This window comes from Eptesicus fuscus, chromosome 22, assembly GCF_027574615.1.
Source record: "Eptesicus fuscus isolate TK198812 chromosome 22, DD_ASM_mEF_20220401, whole genome shotgun sequence".
NCBI classification, from domain to species: Eukaryota; Metazoa; Chordata; class Mammalia; order Chiroptera; family Vespertilionidae; genus Eptesicus; species Eptesicus fuscus.
In genome coordinates this window covers 40769791-40795604 of record NC_072494.1, presented here as the reverse complement: position 1 = coordinate 40795604, position 25814 = coordinate 40769791, and the positions used below count along the sequence as shown (strand labels likewise).

Genomic DNA, 25814 nt, shown 5'->3' with positions numbered 1-25814 from the left:
GCGTGATGCAGCGGAGAGAGGAGAGGGCACGCGAGCCTGTTGGTGGCGGAGTGGAAACTGGGATTGTTCCTTCCGTTTGCCTGAGCCCCCCGGCCTTCTCCCTCAGTAGCCCAGGCCCATTTGGACCTCAGGCCCGTGGGACTGCGAGTCCTTTGTGTGCAGGTGTGCCGATGTCACCGGTTTCTGGCGTGCGGAGTCTGTCATTTAGGCCTCAGCTGAATGTCGCCCCGAGCCCCTGGGGTCCACGGAGAGCAATCCTTCCTCTCTAGCCCCTCCTGACCCCCCACGGGCGTGCCCCGTGGCCCTCTGACCACTCAATTTACCTCACATGGTGGACAGACACCTGTTTGCCTTTCGTGGCCTGACGGCTCCGCTCGGACTTGGCGGCGAACAGGAAGCTGGTGAGAATTACACCAATTCCCCCCCAGCAGTTCCGGCCCAGGGCAGGCGCTTCCCGCTGTTTGCTAAAGGAGGAAGTGCACCTCCAATAAGGTATTCGCATGTAGGAAAGCGTTTCGGGTGGGGGCTTCCTCTCCTTGGGCCTGCACACGTTTACTTTCTAGAAGACTCAGAAGGGGAGAGAGAAAAGGTGTGAGTGTGGCGGGAGAGGCAGGGGCTGAGCCAAGGAAATGTCCAAGGAGCTCAGGGAGCCGCTGTAACAATTCCCATTCTGCCTGTCTCGGGGCGGGCACCGCTGCACACGCGATGGGCTCCGCAGACCCTCGCCGTGCCCGTCCCTGGCCGTCTGGGACCCCTTCTCCCAGCGGCAGGCCCATCCCACTTCCCTTTAGTTCTCCTCCCAGCTCTCAGAAGCACCAGTCCTCAGACAGACACCCCCCCAGCCCCCCACGCCCTGCATGTCTCCTTAGTTATCATCTTAAGCGCCAACCAGACCTCTGAGCGTTAATGTGTGCCCCTATGGCTCCCTGGGGGTTTGGAAAAGCAGGTTCTGATGGCGTGGGGCTGGAGTGAGGTCTGAGGGCACGTATTTCTGTAAACTTCCAGCTACACGATGCGCTGGTTCATGGACCAGCAGTGTCTATCTAGACTCTGGATGGTTAGCTTCTCGATTTGGGGCTGCAGATTTTAAAAGCCGTACTGACGAATAAGACAGCCCCTGGGCAGTCAGGTGTGTGTGTGTGTGTGTGTGTGTGTGTGTGTGTGTGTGTGTGTGAGTGTGTGTGTGTTTGTGTGTGTGTGTGTGAGTGTGTGTGTGAGTGTGTGAGTGAGTGTGTGAGTGTGTGTGAGTGTGTGTGAGTGTGTGTGTGTGAGTGAGTGTGTGTGAGTGAGTGTGTGTGTGTGAGTGTGTGTGTGTGTGTGTGTGAGTGAGTGTGTGAGTGTGTGTGAGTGTGTGTGTGTGTGAGTGAGTGTGTGAGTGTGTGTGAGTGTGTGTGTGAGTGTGTGTGAGTGTGTGTGAGTGTGTGTGAGTGAGTGTGTGTGTGTGAGTGTGTGTGTGAGTGTGTGTGAGTGTGTGTGAGTGTGTGTGAGTGTGTGTGTGAGTATGTGTGTGAGTGTGTGTGTGTGAGTGAGTGTGTGTGTGTGAATGAGTGTGTGTGAGTGTGTGTGTGTGTGTGAGTGAGTGTGTGAGTGTGTGTGAGTGTGTGTGTGAGTGTGTGTGTGTGTGTGTGAGTGAGTGTGTGTGTGTGTGTGTGTGTGTGTGTGTGTGTGTGTGTGCCTGGAAACAGAGGACAGAGTGGAGCAACTTTGAATGTTTGGTGAAGGAAAAGTGAACCAGAGGGAGTCAGAAGCCAGGTGGTGAGGTGGCTGTGCAAGTGCCCGTGAGAGCAAACGTGCTGTGTGTCCTCGCGGGTGCGGGAGGCCTCGAGCCAGATCCGCGTGTCACCAGCACATCCCTTGGGCGCAGACGCCCTCAAGGTGCTCACGCAAGGATGGCTGTGCTGTCTGCTGAGTTCAGAGTGTGCACACGCATGCTCCCTTCTCAGAGGTCTGTGCAGCACGTCCGCGGAGTGGGGGCTCTGAGACGTCCTGCAGGAAAGGAACTGGCCTCACTCACTTCTCCGTGGAACACGCTTCCGCTCGCAGGGCTCTCACTGTAGTCACGCTCGCGTTCTTGAGACTGGGAAGGGCTGCGGGGTGTGAGTGTAAAGGGCCCCGTGTGCGGGCGAAGACGTGGGCATGCTCTCTGCGCGAACGTGCATCTGACCGTGCGCCGTGGGCTGCAGGGTCCCGTCAGAGGCCTAGCGGGGTGGGTTCAGACTTGCCGTGGAGCCCACGGGTTAGAGTGACCCCGATACAGAGTGCATCTGTGGAAAGGGCTCCGTGGGGGTGGGCCTGCTGCTCGGCTCCTCTTTATTTGTCCCCCGGCCTTCTCTGCACCCCAAGGCTCTCAGAGCGGACAGACGGCTGGACAGGCGGCGGTGTCCCTAACACTCACACATCCCTGCCGCGGCTCCGTTTCTGCTTTTCTTCCAGACGGATGTTCCCTGTTCTAAAGATCAGTGTCACGGGGCTGGACCCCAACGCCATGTACTCCCTCCTGCTGGACTTTGTGCCCACGGACAGTCACCGCTGGAAGTACGTCAACGGGGAGTGGGTGCCGGCGGGCAAGCCCGAGGTCTCCAGCCACAGCTGCGTGTACATCCACCCGGACTCGCCCAACTTCGGGGCGCACTGGATGAAGGCGCCCATCTCCTTCAGCAAGGTCAAGCTCACCAACAAGCTCAGCGGAGGCGGCCAGGTAGGAGCGCCCCTGGCCTGGCCACCCGCCGCCCCGCGAACCAATCAAGAAGGAACAAGGGTGCATTTAGTCAATTAGAGGGGTCCTCACCGGCCTCTTCTCCCACAGAAGCCAATTACTCCCCCCACCCCACCCCCCAGCCCCAATGTAAACAGGAATAAACAGCTCTTAATTGGTGCTTTCGGTTTTTAATGGACTTCCTGATGTGAAGAGAGCGCTTACTTAATCACGGCCTCGCAGGGAGCGCCCGGGAGGGAGAGGCTGGGCGCGGGTTTTGTTATTCGCTCTCCCCTTTTTATTTTGGTGAGAGTGGCATGTTGGCAGTGGACGAATGCCTTAATCGAAAGCGGCTCCTAATGAAATAATGGCTCCCTCCTCTTGGGCATTAGGATAATTGTCAGTAGAATATGGATTCAGCTTTGGGTTTGCAGGAAAAAACCCAAAGAAACTTCCAGGCAGGAAGGTCTTCAGGGCGAGGGGACAAGACGTGGGGCGTCTGCCTCCTTTGTTTTCTCTGGTGGGAGTGGAATACCAGAGCTCCGCGTAGGGCTGCTGTTCACTTTATGAAATGTAGGATTTGGGGGGCATCAGAGGAGAGGTTTGTTACTCCCACATTTCGAGTGGCCAGCCTCTTAGCCTGCAGTCTCTGCGCCTCCCCCATCGCTCCGGCTCAGCCCCGTGACGCAGGAGGTCATGTTTCAGCCTGGGGTGTGGGGGGGAAGCCCCCCACGTCTTGGCAGTTTTCAGAGGCTCCAGGTGTTATTAAAACAGGAAATGGGGAAGTGAACCGTCACCGCCTCCCACATTGCAGCGCCTCTCAGCGGGGGCGTGGAGTGGGTGTTCCGTGACGGGCAGGTGCCGGCACCCCTACTCCTCAGGCAGCTCCTGTGGATGCAGCCACATCTGGGCACGGAATGCTGGGTCCTCCCACGAAGGAAACCAGCACGGTGAGGGGTCACAATCCACATCACTGCGCTGGAAATAGGGGGAGAAAAAGAAGGAAGTCAGGATTTGGGCAGAAAATGGAATAATCTTTAGAACAGCTCCCCGGGGACCCACCCCAGCCTCCTGTGAGCTCCGACGTTATGGTCCCTGCAGCGTCTGGGAGAACCCGCTTCTTGCTCAGAGAGGTGCGGGGCGTCTCAGGGGGCCGGGGAGGCCCAGTGCGAGCTCGGGGCGAACCCCGGGACCGCCGGTCCGTTACCCGTGAGAGCCCGGGCTCTGCATGGCTCGCCTTCCTCTTCTTGCACCGACAGATAATGCTGAACTCCCTGCACAAGTACGAGCCCCAGGTGCACATAGTGCGCGTGGGAGGCGCCCATCGGATGGTCATGAACTGCTCCTTCCCCGAAACCCAGTTCATCGCTGTGACCGCCTACCAGAACGAGGAGGTGAGGGCGTGTGCGTGCGTGCGTGCGTGTGTGTGTGTGTGTGTGTGCGTGTGTGTGTGTGTGTCACCCGGAGGGCGTGGTGGGACGGGGAGGGGGTGCTTCATTGCCATCACCCAGCTGGGGTGACAGGTAGGTTTTTCAGGGTTCAGACACTTGGCGGAGGCGGAGTTAAGCAGTGGGGTGGCTGCTTGCTGCTCCCTCTCGCCTGTTCCTGTCCGGCTGCCAGTGGGCGGGCCGTGCGGAGCGAGGAACCAGCACGGACCAGGGCTGTCCCAGGGCCGTGCCTGCAGGGAGCTGGGTGTCTGCAGAAAGGACGGACGGCGGGAGGGAGAACACATGTTTGCCTGTTAGCTTTCATTTGCACGGCGCACTGTGCTCTCCGTTCACTGTGCGGGCTTTTAAAAAGCCACCGCGTACCCCTTGAGCCCGAAGCAGGAGGAAGACGGGGCGTGCACACGTGACTTCGCAGCCGCCTCCCCGTCTCCTGGGCATCCGCCTCCTGCGCCAGGAAGAGCCGCGCGTCTTGGGCCTTTGCTGACGCACGTGTTCTTGTCAATATCCGTTCATTCAGCAGCTGCTTGTTGAGTGTTCCTCCCTGCTGGGCGCTTTACGTGCTGGGAAAACTGCAGTGAATCAAACACGTGTCTGTGCCCTCAGCACATACGTCCCAGTGGGGAGAGGAGGACCAGATATACGTATATCACATGGGTACCGTATGTCTGATACGCGGTGTATATATGTCAGGGGCCCGAAGGAAAATGAAGCAGGCCCGGGTGTGTGTGTGTGGGGGGGATCGGGTGACCGTGGGTAGGGGTGAGAGCTTGTATGCTGTGCTAACCGGCCCCGGGGGTGGGCGACGGCTGAAGAATTAGGGCGGTGAGGCCGACTCCTCTCGGCGAGGCCGGACGCACGGCCTTGCTTCCCACTTGGTTCCCAGGCTGGACCCTAACTGACAGGCGGGAGGTGTCCAGTAATGGGTGAAAAGATGGACCAGTAAGTCCAGGAAAGGGTGCGGGCTCAGCGCACGAGGCTTGCTCGTCCCCCGTGCTTTGGCCTGTCTTTGCTCACGTTCACGGCACCTGTCGTTTCGCCACGGGCCACCATAAAACGCTCTTTGCCAGAGACAGTGCGATCGATAGTGGCTTTGTGCAGAAGCCAGCAGAGAAACGTGGAGGAGGGAGAAGAAGAGACGGGGGTGGGTCTGGTGTTACAGAAATTCCCAGGTGAAGGGAAAGGTCTGTCTGCTCTGCCTGTCCTGATTTCACTAACACTTCTTATCTCTGTGAACGTAGATAACCGCTCTCAAAATCAAGTACAACCCCTTTGCCAAAGCCTTCCTGGATGCCAAGGAAAGGTGAGTAGACACATTTCAGTAAAACCTGGTGCACTGATTGCTGCAAAGGTGGGGTTTCTGCTTCTTCAGAAAGAGCTAGACGAGTAGCACTGGCTTTACCTTTCTTAAAATATGTTTCTATTTATTTCAGAGAGAGAGAGAGAGAGAGAGAAACATCAATGGTGAGAGAGAATCATTGATCGGCTGCCTCCTGTACGCCCCACCTCGGGGGATCGAGCCTGCAACCTGGGCATGTGCTCTGACTGGGAATCGAACCGTGACTTCCTGGTTCATGGTCGACACTCAACCACTGAGCAACACTGGCTGGGCTGCACTAACTTTATCTTTAATAGAAATGTTTTTAATACTCAATTTAATATTTAACAAAATCAATAAAACTCAACAAACTTATAATTATCTGTCCCTTATAATAGAAGTCTGGAAGAACCTCTAACTCAGTGGTCGGCAAACTCATTAGTCAGCAGAGCCAAATATCAACAGGACAATGATTGACATTTCTTTTGAGAGCCAAAGTTTTTAAACTTAAACTTCTTCTAACGCCACTTCTTCAAAATAGACTCGTCCAGGCCGTGGTGTTTTGTGGAAGAGCCACACTCAAGGGGCCAAAGAGCCGCATGTGGCTCGCGAGCCGCAGTTTGCCAACCACTGCTCTAACTGGCAATACTTTGTCACCTGCTTTTCTACAGATTCCTGACGCTAGCACAACCACATTTAAAAAATAATTAAGTGGCTTAGAATTATATAGTTCACCCTGCCCTCCCCAAGTATCCCTGGATTCAGTAAGTTGGATTTTTCCAAAAACGACATTTAGCCCAGGGAAGGTGAGTCACTCATCTGAGCAGCTCGTGCAGGTGAGCGGGCCACACCGTTCAGGTCTGAGAGAAGGCAGACTTCCGGGTGTAAGTGGTACTTCTACCACGCTGGGCCGGGGACTTCAATCCCGGTCTCTTTCCTTCCGTTCTAGGAAAAACATGAAAAAGTAATGGTAGACTTGTCATAGACTTCCTTCAGCGAGGCCCAGAGCACTGACATGATTCCGTTGGAAGTGGTCAGATTTCACTGCCTGAGTTCCAAGTCTTTTCTGATGCCTCCTACAGCTGTCTGTTTCCTTCTCATCGTGAAGGCTCTGGGTCAATGGACAGCTGTTTATAATGACGCCACAGGGCCTGTCAATATTTGACTTAATTTTGAGGATGTAGAAGACATACTTGCAACCTGTTCAGATAAGCAAAGGCCTAAAGAAAATCTGCCTTGTGAGATGACAGAACCTGGATTCAAACGCTGGTAGCGTGGTACAATCAGAGAATCCAGGACGAGGAGTGAGCGTCCTGCCTTGAGGCTGAGCTTCGCCATGTCCCACTCTGATCTGGCCTACTTCCCTTTTCTCCCTGAGACTCCCTTTTACACCGTATGTCCCTCACGGGATCGGGGTGGGTCTAGCTCGGCACAGGTGAGGTTGTGCCTTGAAGTCCCCCCACATATCTTAGCTGTTGTTAGGGCTTGGATTTTGTCAGGCGGGACCATGGCCAGAAGTCAACAGGATCAAACTAGGTAGAGAGAGCTATAAACACGGTGAATTGGAGCAACCCGTAAAGTTGTGATTCAAAGAGCAGTGGCCCAGGCGGATGCAGCGCCTGGAGGGCGGGGAGTGGGAGAGACAGCAGCTTCGGGGAAAGGGGGTTCGATTTTCAAGAATGGCGGTGCTCCCCGAGATTCGGGGCGACTTGGCGCTGACGTGAGTGGCCGGCTGGACAGCCATGGTGCCTTCGTTCCTCTTGCAGGAGCCACCTGAAAGATATCCCGGACGCCATCTCCGAGAGCCAGCACGTGGCCTGTCCCCACCGTGAGTTGGGTGAACTCGGCGTGGGAGGCGCCTGGGGCGACACCAGGAGCCAACGCCACCACAGCAGACTCTCCACTGTCGTGACCGCTGGCCTGTCCCAAACCTCCCGTCGACACCCAGCGGGTCATTTCTTCCACCCAAGACAAGTCTGTGCCCTGGCGAGAGCTCCCAGAGAGACAGAGACAGAGACGGAGATGGAGATGGAGACAGAGAGAGAGAGACAGAGACAGAGATGGAGATGGAGATGGAGACAGAGACAGAGACAGAGAGAGAGAGATAGAGATGGAGATGGAGACGGAGACAGAGACAGAGATGGAGACAGAGATAGAGAGACAGAGACAGATGGAGACAGAGACAGAGAGACAGAGACAGAGATGGAGACAGAGATAGAGAGAAAGAGACAGATGGAGACGGAGACAGAGAGACAGAGATGGAGATGGAGACGGTGACGGAGAGAGAGACAGAGAGGCAGAGAGACAGAGAGACAGAGAGATAGAGACAGAGATGGAGATAGATACAGAGTCATAGATAGAGACATTGTTAGTATATAGAAATGCAACTGATTTTTTTGTGTTGATTTTATGTCCTGTAAGTTTGCGGAATTTGTTTATTAGTTCTAACATTTGTATGTATGTGTGTGTATGTGTGTGTGTGTGTGTATATGTGTGTATGTGTGTGTGTGTGTAATCTTTTGGGTTTTCTCCATATAAGATCATGACATCTGTGAACAGAGATAACTTTATTTCTTCCTTTCCAATTTTGGTGCCTTTTCTTTCTTTTTTCTTTATTTTTAAATTTTGATTTGTTTGCCTAATTGTTCGGGGTGGGACCTCCAGTATCACGCTGAACAGAAGTGGCAAGAATGGGTGTCTGTCTCCCTGCCCTCGGAGGAAACGCTCTCGCCTTCGGACTGAGCTTGTTGTGAGCTGTGGGCTCTCAGATGTGGCCTTCATTATGTTGAGGCAATCTCCTTTTACCCCAGTTTGCTGAGTGTTACTTTAATCATGAAAGCATGAAGATGCATTTTTTGCATCAATTGGGGTGATTATTCACAAACACATTTCTATGAAATACTCTGCAGCCTTCTACAATATTCTGCAAGGTTCTTGCTGCCCAGGCAGGCTAGTGGCTCCCCGTCTTTTTGCTTTTCGGATCCTCTTCGTGGGGGTGGGGGGCAATACAGAGGCCTTCACCCCTTCTGTGCAGCCACAACAAACAGTCCTGGTGGCTGCAGCTGACACCTCCTTCTTAGACTGACGTTTAATGTCACTCGGTGACGTCAGAGCAACTTAAGCTTTGAGTTTCCATTAGCGTGTGCATCCAATAGCCTCTTATATCGCTGTGATTCCGGTGCCACAAACCTGGCCAGGACCTGCCATCCATCTCCAGGGAGGCTGACGGGCTGTGACGTGGAAGGGGCTCTGTCCCACGGCGGGCGTTCAGTGTCGTCCACACAGAAACGGTGGCTGGGAACCTGACTTGCGGTGTCAGTGTGTCTTCCTCTCGTCTGTCCTAGTGGGCGGCTGGATCTTTTCCAACCCGGATGGAGTGTGCTCGGCCGGGAACGCCAATTTCCAGTATGCGCCTCCTCTGCCTCTGTCTGCCCCTCACACCCACCACGGCTGTGAGCGCTACGCCGGCCTCCGCGGGCACCGGCCGGCCCCCTACCCGTCCGCGTACGTGCACAGGACCCATTCCCCCTCAGGTGTGTGGCTCTGCTCACTAACCCCCAGGCACCTGGGTGGGTGGGGGTGGGGGTGGAGGAGAGAGATGGATAAACCATGAAAAGAAGTGTCTGAGGATGAAGGAACCCCTTTCATGGAACACAGGTAAGATCACTGTATGTTGTCATTTTAATGTCTTCTTTTATATACTAATAGTTGGTTTTAGATAGGACGTTGCTAGTGTTTTGTAATTTTCATAAGACACTGAGTCTCCTGGTTTGTGATGGGTGTGATGGTGCGGGGCATGGTGCCCGGAGCCATTCCAGGCTTTGCTTCAGAAAGCCAGGTTGGAGGTGCGTCTGACAGCCGCTCGTTGCCTTCCCGGGCTTTTCTGCAGGCACAGGGCTCAGTCCTGGGAGCGCGGGGCCCGTCCTGAGGCGCTGCCCGGAAGGTTCGGGGAGCGGCCGCTCTGCACCCAGGCTTGCGTAGGATTAGTTGAAGGCACACAGAGCCAACCTTGATAATTTTTGGTCTGATTATTTTTTACGCTGACGCTGATGTGTGCTTTTACCCTCCCTGACTGCTGCCCGGCCTGCCCTGGCCTGTGTCAACCCCTTGCCTGGCTGTTTTTATGAAGGAGGGAGCACTGAAACCAAGGATGGATTTCTCGTTCAGTTATTTATGCAAAAAATATTTATCAGGGGCCAATGGGATTCCAGGTTCTGCCCACGAACAAATCAGACCCTCACGGAGCTTCCATTCTCAGATGGGGAGAGCGACATGAAATAAGACAAGCGAGTCAAGTCCGTGGCTGGGAGGTGGAGGAGGTGTTAGGCCTGCAGTGCCAGGGACTCGGGAGCCCCGAGTCTGCAGAGGGCTTTCCTGGTCGCCAGCACCTGTCCCTGTGCCCCTGCCTGCATCCTGGCCACCTCGACAGCTGCTGCAGGAGGGAGAGCGGAGCTGAATGTCTGACGCTGAGCCGTGTTCTCACGGCTTCCTGGTTCTTTCCGTGGTCGGCACACAAAACGCGCCCTCGGAGCATGTCCCCAGGCCTCTTCCAGGCGATGGAAGGCGATTGGGGTGTAGTGTCTCCCCTGGAGGGGCTCAGGGTGCATGAATCCACACGTCACTCCTCACGCGACATAGTGGCAGCACTAAGGTGGTCCTGGCCTGCACGCCCCCCGGAACCTCTTAGAAGGTGGGCGCTCAGGCTCTCCCTCTGAAAGAGGCTGCATTTTAACAGGGTCCCCAGGTGACTCTGATGCACAGGAGAGTTTGAGAGGCCCAGGTGCTGAGGGGAAAAGGGCAGAGCTGCCCAGAGGGGTTGACGCTGGAGATGTGGAGGCTGCGTGGAAAACGAGGGGCGGGTGGGCGGGGTGAAGGACGGATGACATGGGACACAAGCAGAGGTGAAGGGCTCTCCGGATGACAGCGTGGTGTGAGCTAAGACCCAGAAGGGCGAGGGCTGGTGTCTGGGGAACGGAAGAGGAGCAGGGTAGAGGGAGGGGAGGTAGAAGATGCAGAGCGGAGGCCGAAGAAGTTGTAAGTGCCAATCAGGTGAGGAGTGGCTTGGCCAGGTGGATACGCGGGAAACTTCTTCTCTCTCCTCTTTTGCCCTCCTTCCTCTCTTCCTCTTTCCCTCCCTCCTCTCTCGTGTATTTACACTATTTACTCAGGTGGAGATTCAAAGACATAGACGACACTGTTTCTGAGAGGGTTAAGTCCGCCGGAGGCTGCTGAGAGGCGTAGGTTCTGGACCTCAGACAGCTCAGCTGAGGCCCTGGGGGCCCTGAGGCTCGGCCTGAGGGTGATGACACCCTAAAGTGTGACTGATGTCTCAGTGGGCAGAGACTCACCCTCAGCCTCGCCTGAAGGCGGAGATGAGCGTGTGGCATACAGCTGACATTAGAAATCCCAGCCTCCCACTCCTCTCTGTTTCCATCAGAAATGCTAACAGCTGCTGGCACCTGTAGGCAAGCCATGGCTGTGATGGCCTCAGGATGAGGGCATTGGTCACCACTTTGTAGGTCTGCACGCTCCCTCAACTGTTGTTATTTCTCCAAAGTGAACTTGCTAGAAAGCTCCGGCAACAACCTGCAAGTTTTCTCCGGAGCTGACAGCTGGACTTCCATCTCCTCCACGCCCCACGCCAGCATCCTGTCCGTCCCGCACACCAGCGGCCCCATCAACCCTGGGCCCAGGTAAGACAACGCCAGCAGCTGCTCCCTGACTCGGGGGACCCCCCTTGCATTCTCTCCGAGGGGGCCTGGTCTAAGCCATTGTCCCGACTTCTCAGCCACGGGGCAGTGGGGGTCAGTAACAGGCAGACCTGTGAATTGTGGTCGCAGGTAGGCAATGAACACAGGGGAGTCGAAGGGGAAAGTGAATACACACTGAGAATGCGAGGCTTGATCGTCCACATTCTTATAAGCTGCGTCCTCACGGGGCCGGGAACGGGTGCCTGGCCCACAGCGCAGGTGAGGGGCCGAGGGCAGGGCAGGACCCAGCGTGGCGCTCACAGACACCCAGTTAGTTCTCACTTCTGGAAATCGGTGTGGGCGGTGAAGGCAAGGCGCCTGGAGTGGGAAGGACATGGGCTTGAGTCCCAGCGCCCTCTCTGTTGTCTCTGTGACCTCGGGCAGCTTTCTGAGCCTCACTGAGCTTCGCTGTCCTGCCTGTAGTAACGTGAGCCACTCTGTAGAGTCAGAGGGAGATCAGAGTGGAAAATGCATTGAAATGCTTCGGAAGCAGCAGGTTCTGTCTCCGTGTCAGCGGCTGTGCTCCCCAGAGGCGTGCAGGGTGTGGAAAAGGTCCACACAGGGGTTCAAAGGACCAGATGGGGCTGCGGGAGGTCAGAGGGCCGTGACTTTGCAGGTGGAGCTCAGGCTGGAATGCAGGGCCTCGGTCTACAGCAGCGCCTCTCACACCCCATGCGCCAGGCTCGCCTGGGACGCTGCCACAGTGTACCGCGGGTGAGGCCTGCGTGTGCCACCGGCTGCCAGGTGTGGCCAGTGTTGCTGCCAATTGTGATCTCGGTGTTGCTGTGGCCACAGGGTCTCGTGTCATGCTGTCCCGTGCAGCCGCCACCTGTCGCCGGCGGCTCCTGACCCTTGACACGGGGCTCACCCCTGTTGAGACGCGCAGCAGGGGTCGGCACACACGGAAGTTAGAAGACGGAGGACGAAGCAAAGAACAGAAAACTCAATGATGTTTTACACCCAATGCCAGAATAGGAAGTAATACTTTAAATAGTCTCAGTTACATAAAATACTATTAGCAATAAGATCTTGTTTTTCCTTTTTATTTATTATTTATTTTTAAATATATTTTATTGATTTTTTACAGAGAAGAAGGGAGAGGGATAGAGAGCTAGAAACATGGATGAGAGAGAATCATCGACCAGCTGCCTCCTGCACACCCCCTACCAGGGATGTGCCTGCAGCCAATGTACATGCCCCTGACCGGAATCGAACCCGGGACCCTTCAGTCCGCAGACCGACGCTCTATTCATTGAGCCAAACCAGTTTCGGCTGTTTTTCCTTCTTAAAAGAGTGGCCACGAGGAAACGTGCCTGGACTCGTGGCTCACGTTCTAGTTCAAGCAGGTGGTGCCTGACTGAGGGTCTCAGGGGAACGCCCTGGCCTGGGCCGAGGCAGGATGTGAGAGAATGTCCTTGAAGACGGTAAGCCATCCCGGCCCCGTCTCTGTGAGGTACTGTGGGCGTCAGGGACAGCGCTCAGAGGTGTCCACGGCTGGCCTTGCGTTTCTGTTTCACTGACCGAGGAAAACCAAAGCCGAGCAGCATGAAAAGCTCCGAAGGCCACACAGCAAGTCCTGGGCTCCCCTGCACAGGAGCCACCTGGAAGGCTGCTGCTGCAGGAGAAACCGGGCGGAATCCGGCAAGCTGAGCCGGGGAGGAAGTCCGGGCCTGGGCTGCAGGTTGTGTGGCCCAGCGGCCAGGGGAGTAGGGCCGAGTGGCCGTGGCTGCTGCCTCTGCTTCCCTCGGGGTGGGGTTAGCCCCTTCCGCCTCCATAAAGACGGCGGGGAGGAAACGCCGCGTCAGAGCCGCACTGGGTCAGGCGCCCATAGCCAGGCAGCACTTCAACAGGATGCAGACGCCACGTCCCAACGCTGGCCGCGGCGCGGGGCACTGAGGTCGTGCTGCCGGGCCCCATCGCTGCCACTCCACCGGGTTCTATGTTAGGGTGACGATCAGCTGGAATGCTTTGGAAAGTCCTGACCCCCAGCATAGGCCAGACTAGGCAAACCAGGGTCTGGGGGCGGGGGTGGGGCCCAGGTGGCAGTGTTTACAGACCTCGCTGGGTGACTCAGTGCAGCCAAGTGAGAGAAGCAGCGCTGTAAGTAAGAGGATCAGGAAGGGCCCGCCCGCCTCTGTGCCAGGGCAGAGCTGGCCCCCGGCCAGGAGGGGAAGACTCATTGGAACAGCTGCCATCTCCTGGGAGCCCTGCGCCAGGCGCCACGTCCGCATCTGACGGAATCCCCCAGCAATATCGGAAAGGTCTGCATCATTATCCCCCAATCCTGAAGACTGGGGCTCAGAGATATGAAATAATTTGGCCAAGGTCACGAGCTACCAGTGGTCGAGGTGGCCCTCTGGGCCAGGCTTTCTGACTCCAGCGTGTCCTGGTGTCCGCACCACATCGCCCCTCCTGGCCAAGGAGACCTCTTGCTTCCTGCCCTTCGCACAGGCCGCGCCCGGGAGGCCCAGGACAGGAACTGCTGTGCTGGAGAGGGAACAGCTTGTTCGTGGCTGGGCCAGCCTCCAAATCCAGGTCTCAGCACACCTAGTCCTGTCCCTCCCTGCTCCCCTCGCCGCCCCCCTCGGCTTCTCTGCAGAGTCAGGGCCAGCGTGTCCGCGCCGCAGTGAAGCCACGGCGAGGGCCCCTTCCAGCCCCACGGCCTCTCGATATCAGATGTGCTTGTCGGGCGATCGTTTCCGGAATGCCATCACGCATCCCGCCTCTCATTCTCTCTCCGCAGCCCCTACCCGTGCCTGTGGACCATCAGCAACGGTGGCGGGGGCCCCGCCGGGCCGGGCCCCGACGTGCACGCCGCGTCTCCGGGAGCATTTCTGCTGGGCAGCCCCGCTGTGACTTCGCCCCTCTCCACCCAGGCGCCCACTTCGGCGGCGGTGGAGGTTCTGGGGGAGCCCTCGCTGACCAGCATCGCCGTGTCCACCTGGACAGCGGTGGCCTCGCATCCGTTTGCGGGCTGGGGTGGCTCGGGAGGGGGTGGGCGCCATTCTCCCTCCTCGCTGGACAGCTAGGCAGGGTCCGAGGGCAGGGGTCCACAGAGAACCTTCCATGTGCCCAGCACCTAGAAACCCCGATTCCAGTGAGTGAGGCTCAGGGGGTGGGTTCCTCCAGAAGCCGACTGGCAGATTGTTCAGCGAGGGTGATGCTAATGATGTACTCGGGTCTTTCTGCCACTTCCTGTTTGCCTTCTCCTGTCCTCGCAGCGGATCTCTGCTATGCTCCGGCAACAGCGGTTCGTCGGGTACCGTCCTGTGCCTCGCCCCTACTCCCACATGATTGTAGAAGGCTTTCCTTCTTCTGCGGGGCGGGTGCGCAGCTGTTAGTGAGCGCCACGGGTGCCTGCCCGAGGCCCCCGCTTTGTGTCTGTGTGCAGCCCCGGAGGGCGTGTGGCCACAAGGCTTCTACTCTGAGAGCAAGAGGCTGTGACTCAGGGTGAAGTGAGCAAAGGTAGAGCTAATCATGCAACACAGCAGGGAGCCTGGAATCGAGGTCAGATCACGCACTCCCTCGCTCAGAAACCCTCGATGGCTCACCAGTGCCTGCAGAACGAGTCACAGCTAACCACCAGGAGATCCTCTACGGCCCGGCCTCTCCGCTTCTGCAGCTGAGCTCCCTGCTACCTGCTAGCACCCGTGTGTCAGTCGAGGGAGACACGGCCTCGGTGCTCTGTGCGTTCAGTGCGCTTTCCCACCGCGGTGCCTCTGCCCCGAGCTGTCCTCTGTCTAGTCCCACTGCATCCTACCCCGCTCCCTGCCCCGCCCCGCCCAGGGCCACGCCCTGCATCAGACCTGCCCCGCCCAGGGCATTGCTGGAGCCAATGCCCCACCAGGCACCTGCACTGTGCCCTGCCCCGCTCGCCCACTGCTTGGCCTCTGGCGTGGAGCTCACCTCATCCTGCCTGTGAGTGTGTCTCTCCCACAGACTGCAAGTCCCCTGGGGGTGAGGCCTAGCCTTGACTTTGTACCCCACAGCTCCTGGATCTGTGCCTTGCCTGTCGTAGGTGCCCAATAAACCTTGGTTGAGCTGAACTGGTGTGAAGTGTGTTTGCTAAAGGACCGTGGTGAGGGGCAGAGCTCAGAGACACGTGTCCGGGACAGGGTAGCCTGTCAGTGTGGGATCCTGGGACACGCTGGACAGCCAGGTCTCAGTGCCTGCTGACACACGGAGACGGGGTGGGCTAGCACTGGTCCGTGGCTCCCTGCACCAGGGTCACCTGGAGCACCTGCTAGGACACAGATTCCTGGGCACACTCCACACCTGTGGGTCAGAACCATGGGGCTGGGAGCCAGGAATGTGCATTTCAAACAAGGGCTCCAGACAATAAACACAGAGTCGTTTGAAAGACTTGCCTAGAATAGAGAAATAAAATGATAAATACTCTAGGAACCTCATTACAGATAACAATTCCAACCTCTGTCTCAGCCAAGCTCATTGCTGTAGCCAATGTCCCAGCCAAGGTCATTGCTGTAGCCAATGTCCCAGCCAAGGTCATTGCTGTAGCCAATGTCCTAGCCAAGGTCATTGCTGTAGCTAATACCCCAGCCAAGGTCATTGCCGTAGCCAATATCTCAGCCAAGATCATTGCTGTAGCCAATGTCTCAGCCAAGGTCATTGCTGTAGCCAATATCTCAGCCAAGGTCATTGCTGTAGCCAATGTCCCATACAAGGTCATTGCTGTAGCCAATATCTCAGCCAAGGTCATTGCTGTAGCCAATGCCCCAGCCAAGCTCATTGCTGTAGCCAATGAGCAAAATCACTCATTGGTTCTCCTTTGCCTCTCCTACCCACTACTGGATGTGATGATAACCAGGAGCGAGGTTTCCAGACCCGGGTGGTGAGTGGTTCTCCCAGCATTGATGTCACACTGCCCTGACAGAGTGGTCACTGAGGGAGTCTAAGGTTCTGCTTGGAGCCCGGCAGTGGTCAGCTGCTCCCACCACTGTTCCACCAGCTGAGCCCATGCAAACCCGCCCCATGCCAAGCCTTGGTCTGGGCGTGCCAACATGGCCCTATTGCGTCCTTGGTTCTTCCTGCAGAAAAGGGCCCTTTAACATGTGCCATTCCATGTTGGACTCAGATCTGGAAATAATGCCACTCCTACCGCACGGTGACCTGGAAAGCCCCCTGACCGCACCCAGGTTGCCTGGCCAGAGCTCCGGATCCCCTGAGTGTGGGTGATGAGGCGCGATGCACCCACACACGGCCCTTTGCAAAGCTGCCTGGTCAGCACACCACAGACAGGACTCTTGCCTCCCTAGGCCCTCTGCATGCCATTAGAGGCCGCTGAAATATTAATATGCCAGCATCTCTGCAAGACGGGACGTTGGTGAGTTGTGGGAAGTGGCCCTTTCTCGCTGTGTTAGAAGTGGAGGCTGTCGTAGCCTCCTGCTGCCCCTGCAGGTTGGGCCCAGTCCCTCCTCTGCGCCAGTTCCTACAGCAGAGGCCGTGCACCAAAGTGCTTGGCAAAGGCAAACTGCTCTGTGGAAACCAGCTGTAGTCTCACCCTTTCTACACGTCCCCTCCCCCCCCCCCCCCCAGCCTGGAGCAGACGGGAGAGGCCAGGGCCCAGGGCAGAGGGAGCTGGGAGCTGCAGCCTTCACCCCCTTTCACGCCCCTTGCTCAGAGGAATGGGGCCCTCGCAGAGGAGGATGTAAGCACGAGCTGGGCTGGGCGCGCGTGCGTCTCCTCGGCCTGGGAGCCTGCGATGATGCTGAAACGCAGCGAAGCAGCTGCGTGGGGGCCCTTGGGTGTTAGCCCTGCGGCGGGAGCCGTGTGCTTTCTGGTGTTTTCTGCACAGTCTGGGCCCCTTTCTGACCGGGAGGAACAACACTCCACGGCTTGTCAGTTTAAAAAAATGACAGTCTCGCCTGACCGGTTTGGCTCAGTGGATAGAGCGTCGGCCTGCGGACTGAAGGGTCCCCAGGTTTGATTCCGGTCAAGGGCATGTACCTTGGTTGCGGGCACATCCCCAGTGGGGAGTGTGCAGGAGGCAGCTGATCGATGTTTCTCTCTCATCGATGTTTCTAACTCTTTATCCCTTTCCCTTCCTCTCTGTAAAAAGTCAATAAAATATATTTTAAAAAAATAAAAAAATGACAGTCTCTGAGGTTTTAGAGAAACTGGAGCATCGTCGTCACCCAGCTCATTATAAAGAGAAACAGTGCCACGTTGGGTTTTAGGCGGGTTGAAATGGAAGAGGAACTTAAATCCCAGCTGCACAGAGAGAGCTCATGCCGCTCCTTCAGGCGGGTGCTAGACATTCTCACTCTCCCTGGGGCCTGGCCTATTCGAAGAGTCTCCGCTGAGGGGCCTGTGGCTCTGTGTCGCCTCACCAGCCCTCTCTCTGCGGGTGAGGCAGCTTCGGCTCCAAACGCCTCTGCCTGCCGGGCCGGAGCCAGGTGCTGGCAGGACGCTGCCGATCCCCAGTGCCCCTCGGTGGGCACCTCCTGGGACGGGGTAAGGGTGGGGGTGGTAATTGAGGAGAGTGAAAATGTTACCAGAGAATCACACTCCGCTGTCCCTCGTAGGAGCGAGGGAGAGGTTCTGGGGGTACCACCGAAATAAGCATCTTCAGAGGCCCCCATGGAGGATGGGATGTGGAAGAAGGCTTCACTGGCGTGGACGTACATTCCTCAGTGTCCAATGTCCACTTCCCCCAAGCCAGTCCTGAGAGGGGCAGCTGGGGTCTCAGCAGAGTCCGAAGGAGACGCACCTGGGGGGCTTGGAATCCCACTGCTGCACTCTTCCCGGCGTCCTGTAGGTGGGGCTGTTGTATAGCACAACTATAGGCAGGAGGCCGCTGCTGCTCAGAGTGGCCACAAGTGGTGGTGCAATAAAAGCAGTTTCGGCGCAGACAGCCCTGTCCATCTGTCCAGCTCCACCCAGCGTCTCCCTGTCAAGAGCTTGATATGGTCTGAGACCTAGAGACATTGTCTACGGTCTTAGAGTTTTCTTCTCTCAAAGTTGTTACAAAACTCCAGGTTTTAGGCATCATGTGCCATTAAGCCAAGTTTGTACATCCTATATTTATATGGTCAACTTAAAAAAACCATTTGGCCCTAACCGGTTTGGTTCAGTGGGTAGAGCATCAGCCTGCAAAGCCAAGGGTCCCGGGTTCGACTGTGGCCAAGGGCACGTACGTTGGTTGCAGGTTCCTCCCCGGCCCTGGCCCTAGACGGGGCTCCTATGGGGAGGCAACCAATCAATGTGCTTCTCTCACATCGATGTTTCTCTCTGTCTCTCCCTCTCTCTTCTATTCTCTCTAAAAACCAATGGGAAAATATCATTGGGTGACAATTAACAAAAATAAATAAATAAATATTAAACAAAAACAAACAAATGAACAAAAAAAAACACCTATTTGTAGGACTTTAGTCTTCTCGTAAGAGAAGTCTATTGAAGTTTAGCCTGTTGATTTATTTTTGAATGAAATTCTGCCATATAATAAACACATTCTCAATCCTCCCCAGCCCATGTCGTATCTCCAAGTCTCCTTCCCATGTACTAACAGAAATATTCAGTAGGTCAGACGCGCACTGAGAGTTGTAATTACCAAAATCCACGTCCCTGGATAAGAAGGACAATCTCCTCCATGAACGCCCAGTTAACTAGAAAAATCAAACGAAACCTTCCAGGCCCTGACCCTGCTGACGCACATTATTATGGAAAGCCTGAAGAAGTCTCCTGGGCGCGTTCCCACACCAACACGCCAGCAGCTGTTGGGGCTTTAAACTGGGGATGGGCCACCACCAACCATCAGACCTCATTAGAGTCAAATGAGCTTTAGCGTTTCCCCTGGGGGTGTGTGTAGTGGCTTCGCAGGGTCCTCTCCAGGCCTTCCTTGTGGAAGGCCATGCACACGGCTCCTGGGCGGTTTGCACCTCCTGGGGATTTCGGTGATGGATTTAAGATTGCCTTTTCTCTCTCAGAAGTTGAGGCATTTTACTTTAAACAATAAAAAAAAAAAAGTTGAGGCATTTGTGCTCCAAGGGGGGATGGGTGGGTGGGTGGGTTGAAGAGCTTAGAGAAAATCACATTGCCCGTGTTTTCCCTCCTCTTCCTCCCTCTGTCCCCCTTTCTCACCAGGGGGTGTGGGGGGACAGGAGGAGGATTCAGGTGGGAGGAGGAAATGACCTGAGAGCAAATGGAAAGGTCTGGAGGTGGGAGAGTGCTGGGTGCACGGACTTTGCCCTGGTGATGGGTGTGACGGGGGTGGGGGTGGGGGTGGGGGTCGGTGCCAGCCTCGGGTTTTCTGTCTGTGGGTATGTGTGCTCTGCCGCTTTAAATCAGAGCCTAGCAGCTGAAGGTTCAGAGCCCACCCTGTGACCCCGGATCAGGCCCAGAGCCTGCCAGGCATTCTCCCTGGACCACCTACTGGGAAAGTTTGCCTCTTCACTGCACCAACCTCACAGGCCAACACCAGGTGGCAGCAAAGCGCCAGTCACCCGCAGTCCCACTAAGTCCTGGCTGGCGGGCTTCCTACACAGAACTTTTAAAACAGAAGCTATTCATATCCTCGAGGGTCTCGCTAAATTTATTGGCCTTTTCTAGAAAATTCTTGAAAAACCTTATAACCGTGGTTTTGAACTCTATATCCCGCCGTTTGCTTTCCTCCATTTCTTTCATTTGCCCTTGAGGATATGAAAAAGGACCAATTAGAAATTAAGCATGCACTGACTGAAATAAAAAATAATATACAGAGATCCAGCAGCAGACTAGAGGATCGCAAGAATCAAGGCAAAGATTTGAAATAGAAAGAAGCAAAAAACACCCAACTGGAAATGCAAAAAGAAAAAAGAATAAAAAAATATGAAGATAGTGTAAGGAGCTTCTGAGACAACTACAAACATACCAACATCCAAATTATGGGGGTGCCAGAAGAAGAGAGAGAGCAAGATACTGAAAACTTATTTGAAGAAATAATGACAGAAAACTTGCCCCACCTGGTGAAAGAAATAGACTTACAAGTCCAGGAAGCACAGAGAACCCCAAACAAAAGGAATCCAAAGAGGACCACACCAAGACACATCATAATTAAAATGCCAAGAGCAAAAGACAAAGAGAGAATATTAAAAGCAGCAAGAGAAAAACAGTTAGTTACCTACAAGGGAGTACCTATACGACTGTCAGCTGACTTCTCAACAGAAACTATGCAGGCCAGACGGGAGTGGCAAGAAATATTCAAAGTGATGAATAGCAAGAACCTACAACCAAGATTACTCTACCCAGCAAAGCTATCATTCAGAATTGAAGGTCAGATAAAGAGCTTCTCAGATAAGAAAAAGCTAAAGGAGTTCATCAACACCAAACCAGTATTATATGAAACTAGGGGCCCAGTGCACGAAATTCGTGCACTGGGGGTCAGGAGTCCCTCAGCCCAACCTGCCCCCCGTCACATACTGGGAGCCCTCAGGGGATGTCCTACTGATGGCTTAGGCCTGCTCCCCATTGGGAGCGGACCTAAGCTGCAGTCTGGCCTCCCTTTGTGGGAGGCAACCGGGCTGATCAGGGGAAGGCACCAGCCCCATCACCCCGCTGCTGCAGCCACTGCCAGTCACCACAGCCACCAAGGTGTTTTCACCAACACGGACTCCAGTCCCTTCACCAAGAAAAAATGACAACTTTCTTTAGGCATTTTCAAGATGTGTCTTTCATAGGATATTCATTTCTTTATTTATTTGTTATCCTCACCTGAGGATATGTTTCCATTGACTTTTAGAGAATGTGGAAGAGAAAGGGAAAGACAGAGAGAAAGATCAAAGTGAGAGGAACACTTTGATTGGTTGCCTCCTGCATGAGCCCTGATCTGGGCCCTGGCCAGGGAGGAGCCTGCAACCTAGGTACATGCCCTTGATCAGAATCAACCCAGTCCCTGCTGTCTGCAGGCTGAGGCATTATCCACTGAGTCAAACCGGCTAGGGCAGGATATTATATTTCTTAGCCCTCTAGCAGCAGACCTTCATTTTTTTTCTCCAGAAGTGTGGTGGAAAAACCCTAGATCACTTTTTTGGATTCTTATTACCCAAGTTACTAAGAATATTACCAGTGGCTTACAGGAAGCTTAGCAATGTGCAGTCAGAAAAGGTGTTTCCTCTATAGTTCACACCAATTGAGGGCTGGGCCCTGCCCAGGCCTAAAGCCTCCAGCTCCCTCTGATCACCAGCTCAGCCCCTGCCCAGGCCGAAGCAACCCCCAGCTCCCTGCGATTGATTGCAGGGGGTCTGCTCCAGCACCAAGCCAAGACTCCACTGGAGGCTTTTGGCCTGGGGCTGGAGCGGACACCTCGATCGCAGAGGGTCCGCTCGTGCAGTGCTAGAGTGAACCCCAGCTCCCTGCAATCCGTCGCAGGGGGTCCGCTCAGGGCACCTATGTATGCAAATTAACCGCCATCTTGGTTGGGTTAATTTGCATACTCACCCAGATTGGCGTGGCTTGGGTGTAGCGAAGGTGTGGTCAATTTGCATATGACTCTTTTATTAGGTAGGATGCTGAAAGGTATTCTTTAAGAAGAGGAGAAGAAAAAGGTAAAGATAAAAATTATGAACAACAAATACATATCTATCAGCAAGTGAACCTAAAAATCAAGTGAGTAAAAAATCTGATGAACAGAATAAACTGGTGAATATAACAGAATCAGGGGCATAGAAAGGGAGTGGACTGACAATTCTCAGGGGGAAAGGGGTGTGGGGGTGCGGGAAGAGACTGGACAAAAATCGTATACCTATGGATGAGGACAGTGTGGGGGAGGCTAAGGGCAGAGGGTGGGGTGGGAACCGGGTTGGAGTGGAATTATGGGGGGAAAAAAGAGGAACAACTCTAATAATCTGAACAATAAAGATTTATTTAAAAAAAAGAAGCAATTCTGCAGAGTTTTCTTTTACAGAAAGAGCTGCCCACGCAAGACTGGCAGCTCTCAAGAGAGCCATGGAGATAACGGAGACGTCACCGGGACGAAGGCTGCCTTCTGGGTAGAACAGGCAAACAAAACACCCTCCCCCCAGCAAGCATCCTTAATGAAGCGTGTGGGAGAGTACAGTGCCATTTGGTCCCGATTCTTCGTAGCTGACAATTCCATGTGGAGGGTGTGCAAGCGGCGTCCCAGAGGCAGGAAAAGGAGGAGGGGGGGCGGGCGTGGAAAGGAGCCCTCAGCCAGGGTCCAGCATCTGAGCCCTGTCTCCCAAAGGCCAGCCGGTCCTCAGGATTTAGGGAGCCCACCCACCACCCTGCCCCCACCCCCTGCTGCCCAAGGCCTGCCCACATGCCTGCTCCTTCCACAGGATTTTCTGTTTCGGAGAGCTGGCCAAGTCCTGTAGGAGGCCAGCCTGTCCCAGCGGCGGCTGCTACGCTTGCAAAAGCGACCATCTTGCCCAGGACCACTTTCCCACGTGCTGGAAGGCTGTGCCTGTGGCTCTAGAGACAGCAGGAGAGACAAAGGCCACGGGAGGAGGCGAGTCAGAGCTGGGGGCGGGGGAGAGAGCCCTGACAGACACCTCTTTTTCTTTCTCCATCATCTGGGAGCCCTGCATGCAAGGGCTGTTGAGAGCTGCACGCCCACAGAGAATAAGAGACCGGGGGTTGCCAGGTGTGTGGCTGCTGACTTCCTCACCTCTCAAGTCTCCTTGTGGCCTCAGTGGGGTGGGGACACGCACACGTGCCCTGTGCCCTCTCTCGGGAGCCGGGCGATGGGGGAGGTACATCTCTTTGCTCTCTGGGTCAGTGGACCGCTGAACCCACAGAGTGTACTCTGGGCTCATCTCTCTGATATTCGCATGTTGCCCGAAGTCCCTCCTTTTCCAGGAACCCTTCCTGGATTGATGAGTGTTAGTGGGCTGGTAACGAGTCCCCTACATTCAAATTCCACCATCCTGTCTTCACACATGCCCTCAGCCAAATTAACTTCTTTGCTGACAGCGTCTAGGGTTTCCTGGTAAAGTTGTGTACTGATGCTAGCTTTGTTCATAGTTTGCATTTTCTCTGTGCGTCCAGATTTCTATCAGCCAGAGGGCATGCAACCGAGGAGGGTGGGGGTGAGCCCCCTGCACGCTGGACACCATGCAGGTGGGTGCCCTGGCCCAGGCTCCCCAGGTCTGGAGCCTCCAGCTGCCCAAGGCCCGCTGATGCGGTTAGCACAGATTAGGGCGCCAGGATCTGAACCCCACAAGTTTCGGGCTCTTGGGGGAACGAGGGATCTGCTTAATCCCAAGCGCTAACCTACCCTAAGGTACCTACTCTCACTGGGGCGGATGCTGGGGGGCTGGCTTCCCTAGCGGCTCCTGGGGCCCTGGTTGCCAGAGAAGCCCGGGTCCCATCGCGTCTCAAGTCCGCGTGGGGCTGATGGCGGTCCACTCAGAGTTGCAGCTGGAGTGATTTGAGGGGGGCGGGCTCCCTCCACTGTGCAGGCCCTGCAGGTTGTGGATGGGCCGGGCCGCACTGGAGGCCCAAGGTCACTGACTGTGCGTAGGTCATAGCAGCGGGTTCTCAGGGGACCAGGCACCACCTGCAGCCCAGCCCTAAACCGCCCTGTGCACACGCCCACAGAAGGACAGCGGGAGAGAGCCCATTGCCTTGCAGCCGGACAGGGACACGGGCGGGTGTCCTCTGCTCTAGGCACCCGGAGCCCCAAGGCTGCACGTCCGCGTGGGGACCCACTGTTCCCATTTGCAGCTGCCACCTGGGAGCCAGTTGCAGGCGGGGGGCTCCTCGGTCCCAGAGACCAGGGAGGTTTGGGGACCGGGCTCCTGCTCCACAGGCCTGTGGGCGGTGAGTGCTGTGGGTGCGCGGGCAGCCAAGTTGGGGTTCTGGGACCCTGGCTGGAGCTGACCTGGGTCAGCAGAGGCCCGGCCTTGGGGGCAGAATCTTCAGTGAACACGGCACCTCCCAGTTACAACCCTTAACCTACTCAGGGTGCTCATTCCCCCTGAGGGTCGGCGCAGAGGGCCGGTGGGCTGGCAGGGGACCTGCACAGAAGGGATGCCTGGAGAAGCATGGACTCCAGGTGGGGTCCTGCTGGCCCCGTTTGCAGCTGCTGCCCCGCCATGTGGGGTAGGTGGGCTCCCTCCTCCCTGGAGGCCATGCCGGCGGTTCTGTGGACCCAGCGCGGAGGCCGGCTGAAGGGGGCCTGTTGGTGGGAGCCAGGATCTGGGACGGGGAAAGGGCCGCAGAAAACCCGGGCCCAGGAGCGGGCTTGGATGAACAAAGCAGTTGCCTCATGCCAGTTCTCTGCGCACTGAAGTCCAGGTCTCGGTTGGCCGGCTTAAACGGTTCCAGGCTAACACACTCAGGTCCTGATGGGAAAGGTGGAGGTGCTGTGAGCTGTGACGGGATAGTTAGAAACCAAGTTCAGAATCGAGCTGCGTGCTGGTTAACTGCCCTCCCGTGTCCCCTCGCCGTCTCCTCTGTCTCCTGGTGCCGGAGGCAGCCTCAGTAGCCCCTCCTGGTGCCGCCCTGGCAAGCTTGTGTGGAAGGTGGGAGCCTGAGCTAGGAACTGCCCACACATGGTCTCCGCCTGAAAGGCGCGGGAAGACCGGAAGCCATGACACTTGAGCCACCGCAGTGGGCCTGCTTCTCATTGCTGGGCTCTGAGCGAATTGTTAAGGACCAAAGCCTTCCTCCAGCCAGCTTCTCCGTCGGCTGGGTCTGGGGGTACATGGGGTGGGGTGTGTGCTGGATGGAGGCAGACCTCATTTGAAACTCTGGTCCTCGGTCGCTGTGGTGAGCACCCGCATCCTTTGTGAAGCTCGCTGAGCTTTGCTCCTCATCTATGGGGGGACGGGGGGCGGGGGGGGGGTAATAATACCTCATTTGCGGGGCTGTTGGGAGATGAAAGGGAGATGAAACCTGTCAGACACTTGACACTCTGCAGGCGGCCTCTCAAACGGAAGCAGGTGGCCCCAACCTCCCGTCTGATATCAGAGTAGCTGCTAGGATATCACCCAGTTACCCGGCCCTGAGGGCGTTTTGGGAGCATCAGGCCCTTCTGCAACCAGAGCGCCTTAGGGCTTGGGCAGGAGCAGCGTGGCTCCCCGCTGCCCTCCCCAGCACGAGGCTCAGCTGGGAAGAAGTCCCTCCTCCCGGCCGTCCCCACTCTGTGCCGGGGCCCCCAGGCTCTGTCCTTACTTCCCCTCTGGACCCGGCAGTCTCCATGATTAACGGAGCCTGGCTGTTGCCGGCTTAAAAAGGTGGTTTTTGCATGTGTTTTGGGGGAAAGAAGAAGGCATCTCAGGGCCCCAGAGTCACCCGGCTCCCCAATCCCAAGGGATACCCGCTCTCAGTCTCCCGGCCCCGCCCGGGCTCGGCGCTGGGGATGGTCAAGCAGGGGCCACTCCTTCCGGTGACTGGAAGGGGGGAGGAGTCCTGCTAAGCACTTGCAGAACTAGCCCAGGAAGGCAGGTGACACGTTAGACTGTATTAAAAAAAAAAAAATACTTTAAAATTTATTGGGGTGACATGAACATATCGGTTACATGTGTGGATTATTAATTTACAAAATCTGTATATAGGACCATGTGCCCAGCACCCAAAGTCTTCTCCTGTCCCCTCATATTAGGGCCCCTTTCTTCCCTCACCCCCTCCCTCCAACAGCCACCACA

General features: G+C 55.9%; 1 protein-coding gene across 1 annotated transcript in view; it reads left to right on the top strand.

Moving 5' to 3' along the window:
* TBX19 (T-box transcription factor 19) overlaps positions 1-14237 on the top strand; it is a 19909-nt gene extending 5672 nt beyond the window's left edge. The window contains exons 2-8 of the mRNA XM_054712117.1: positions 2434-2698; positions 3955-4089; positions 5382-5443; positions 7225-7286; positions 8803-8991; positions 11016-11151; positions 13952-14237. Of these exons, the coding sequence (XP_054568092.1) occupies positions 2434-2698; positions 3955-4089; positions 5382-5443; positions 7225-7286; positions 8803-8991; positions 11016-11151; positions 13952-14237 (1135 nt within the window). The remainder of the gene's footprint in view (positions 1-2433; positions 2699-3954; positions 4090-5381; positions 5444-7224; positions 7287-8802; positions 8992-11015; positions 11152-13951) is intronic.
* Positions 14238-25814: the final 11577 nt, after the last annotated feature.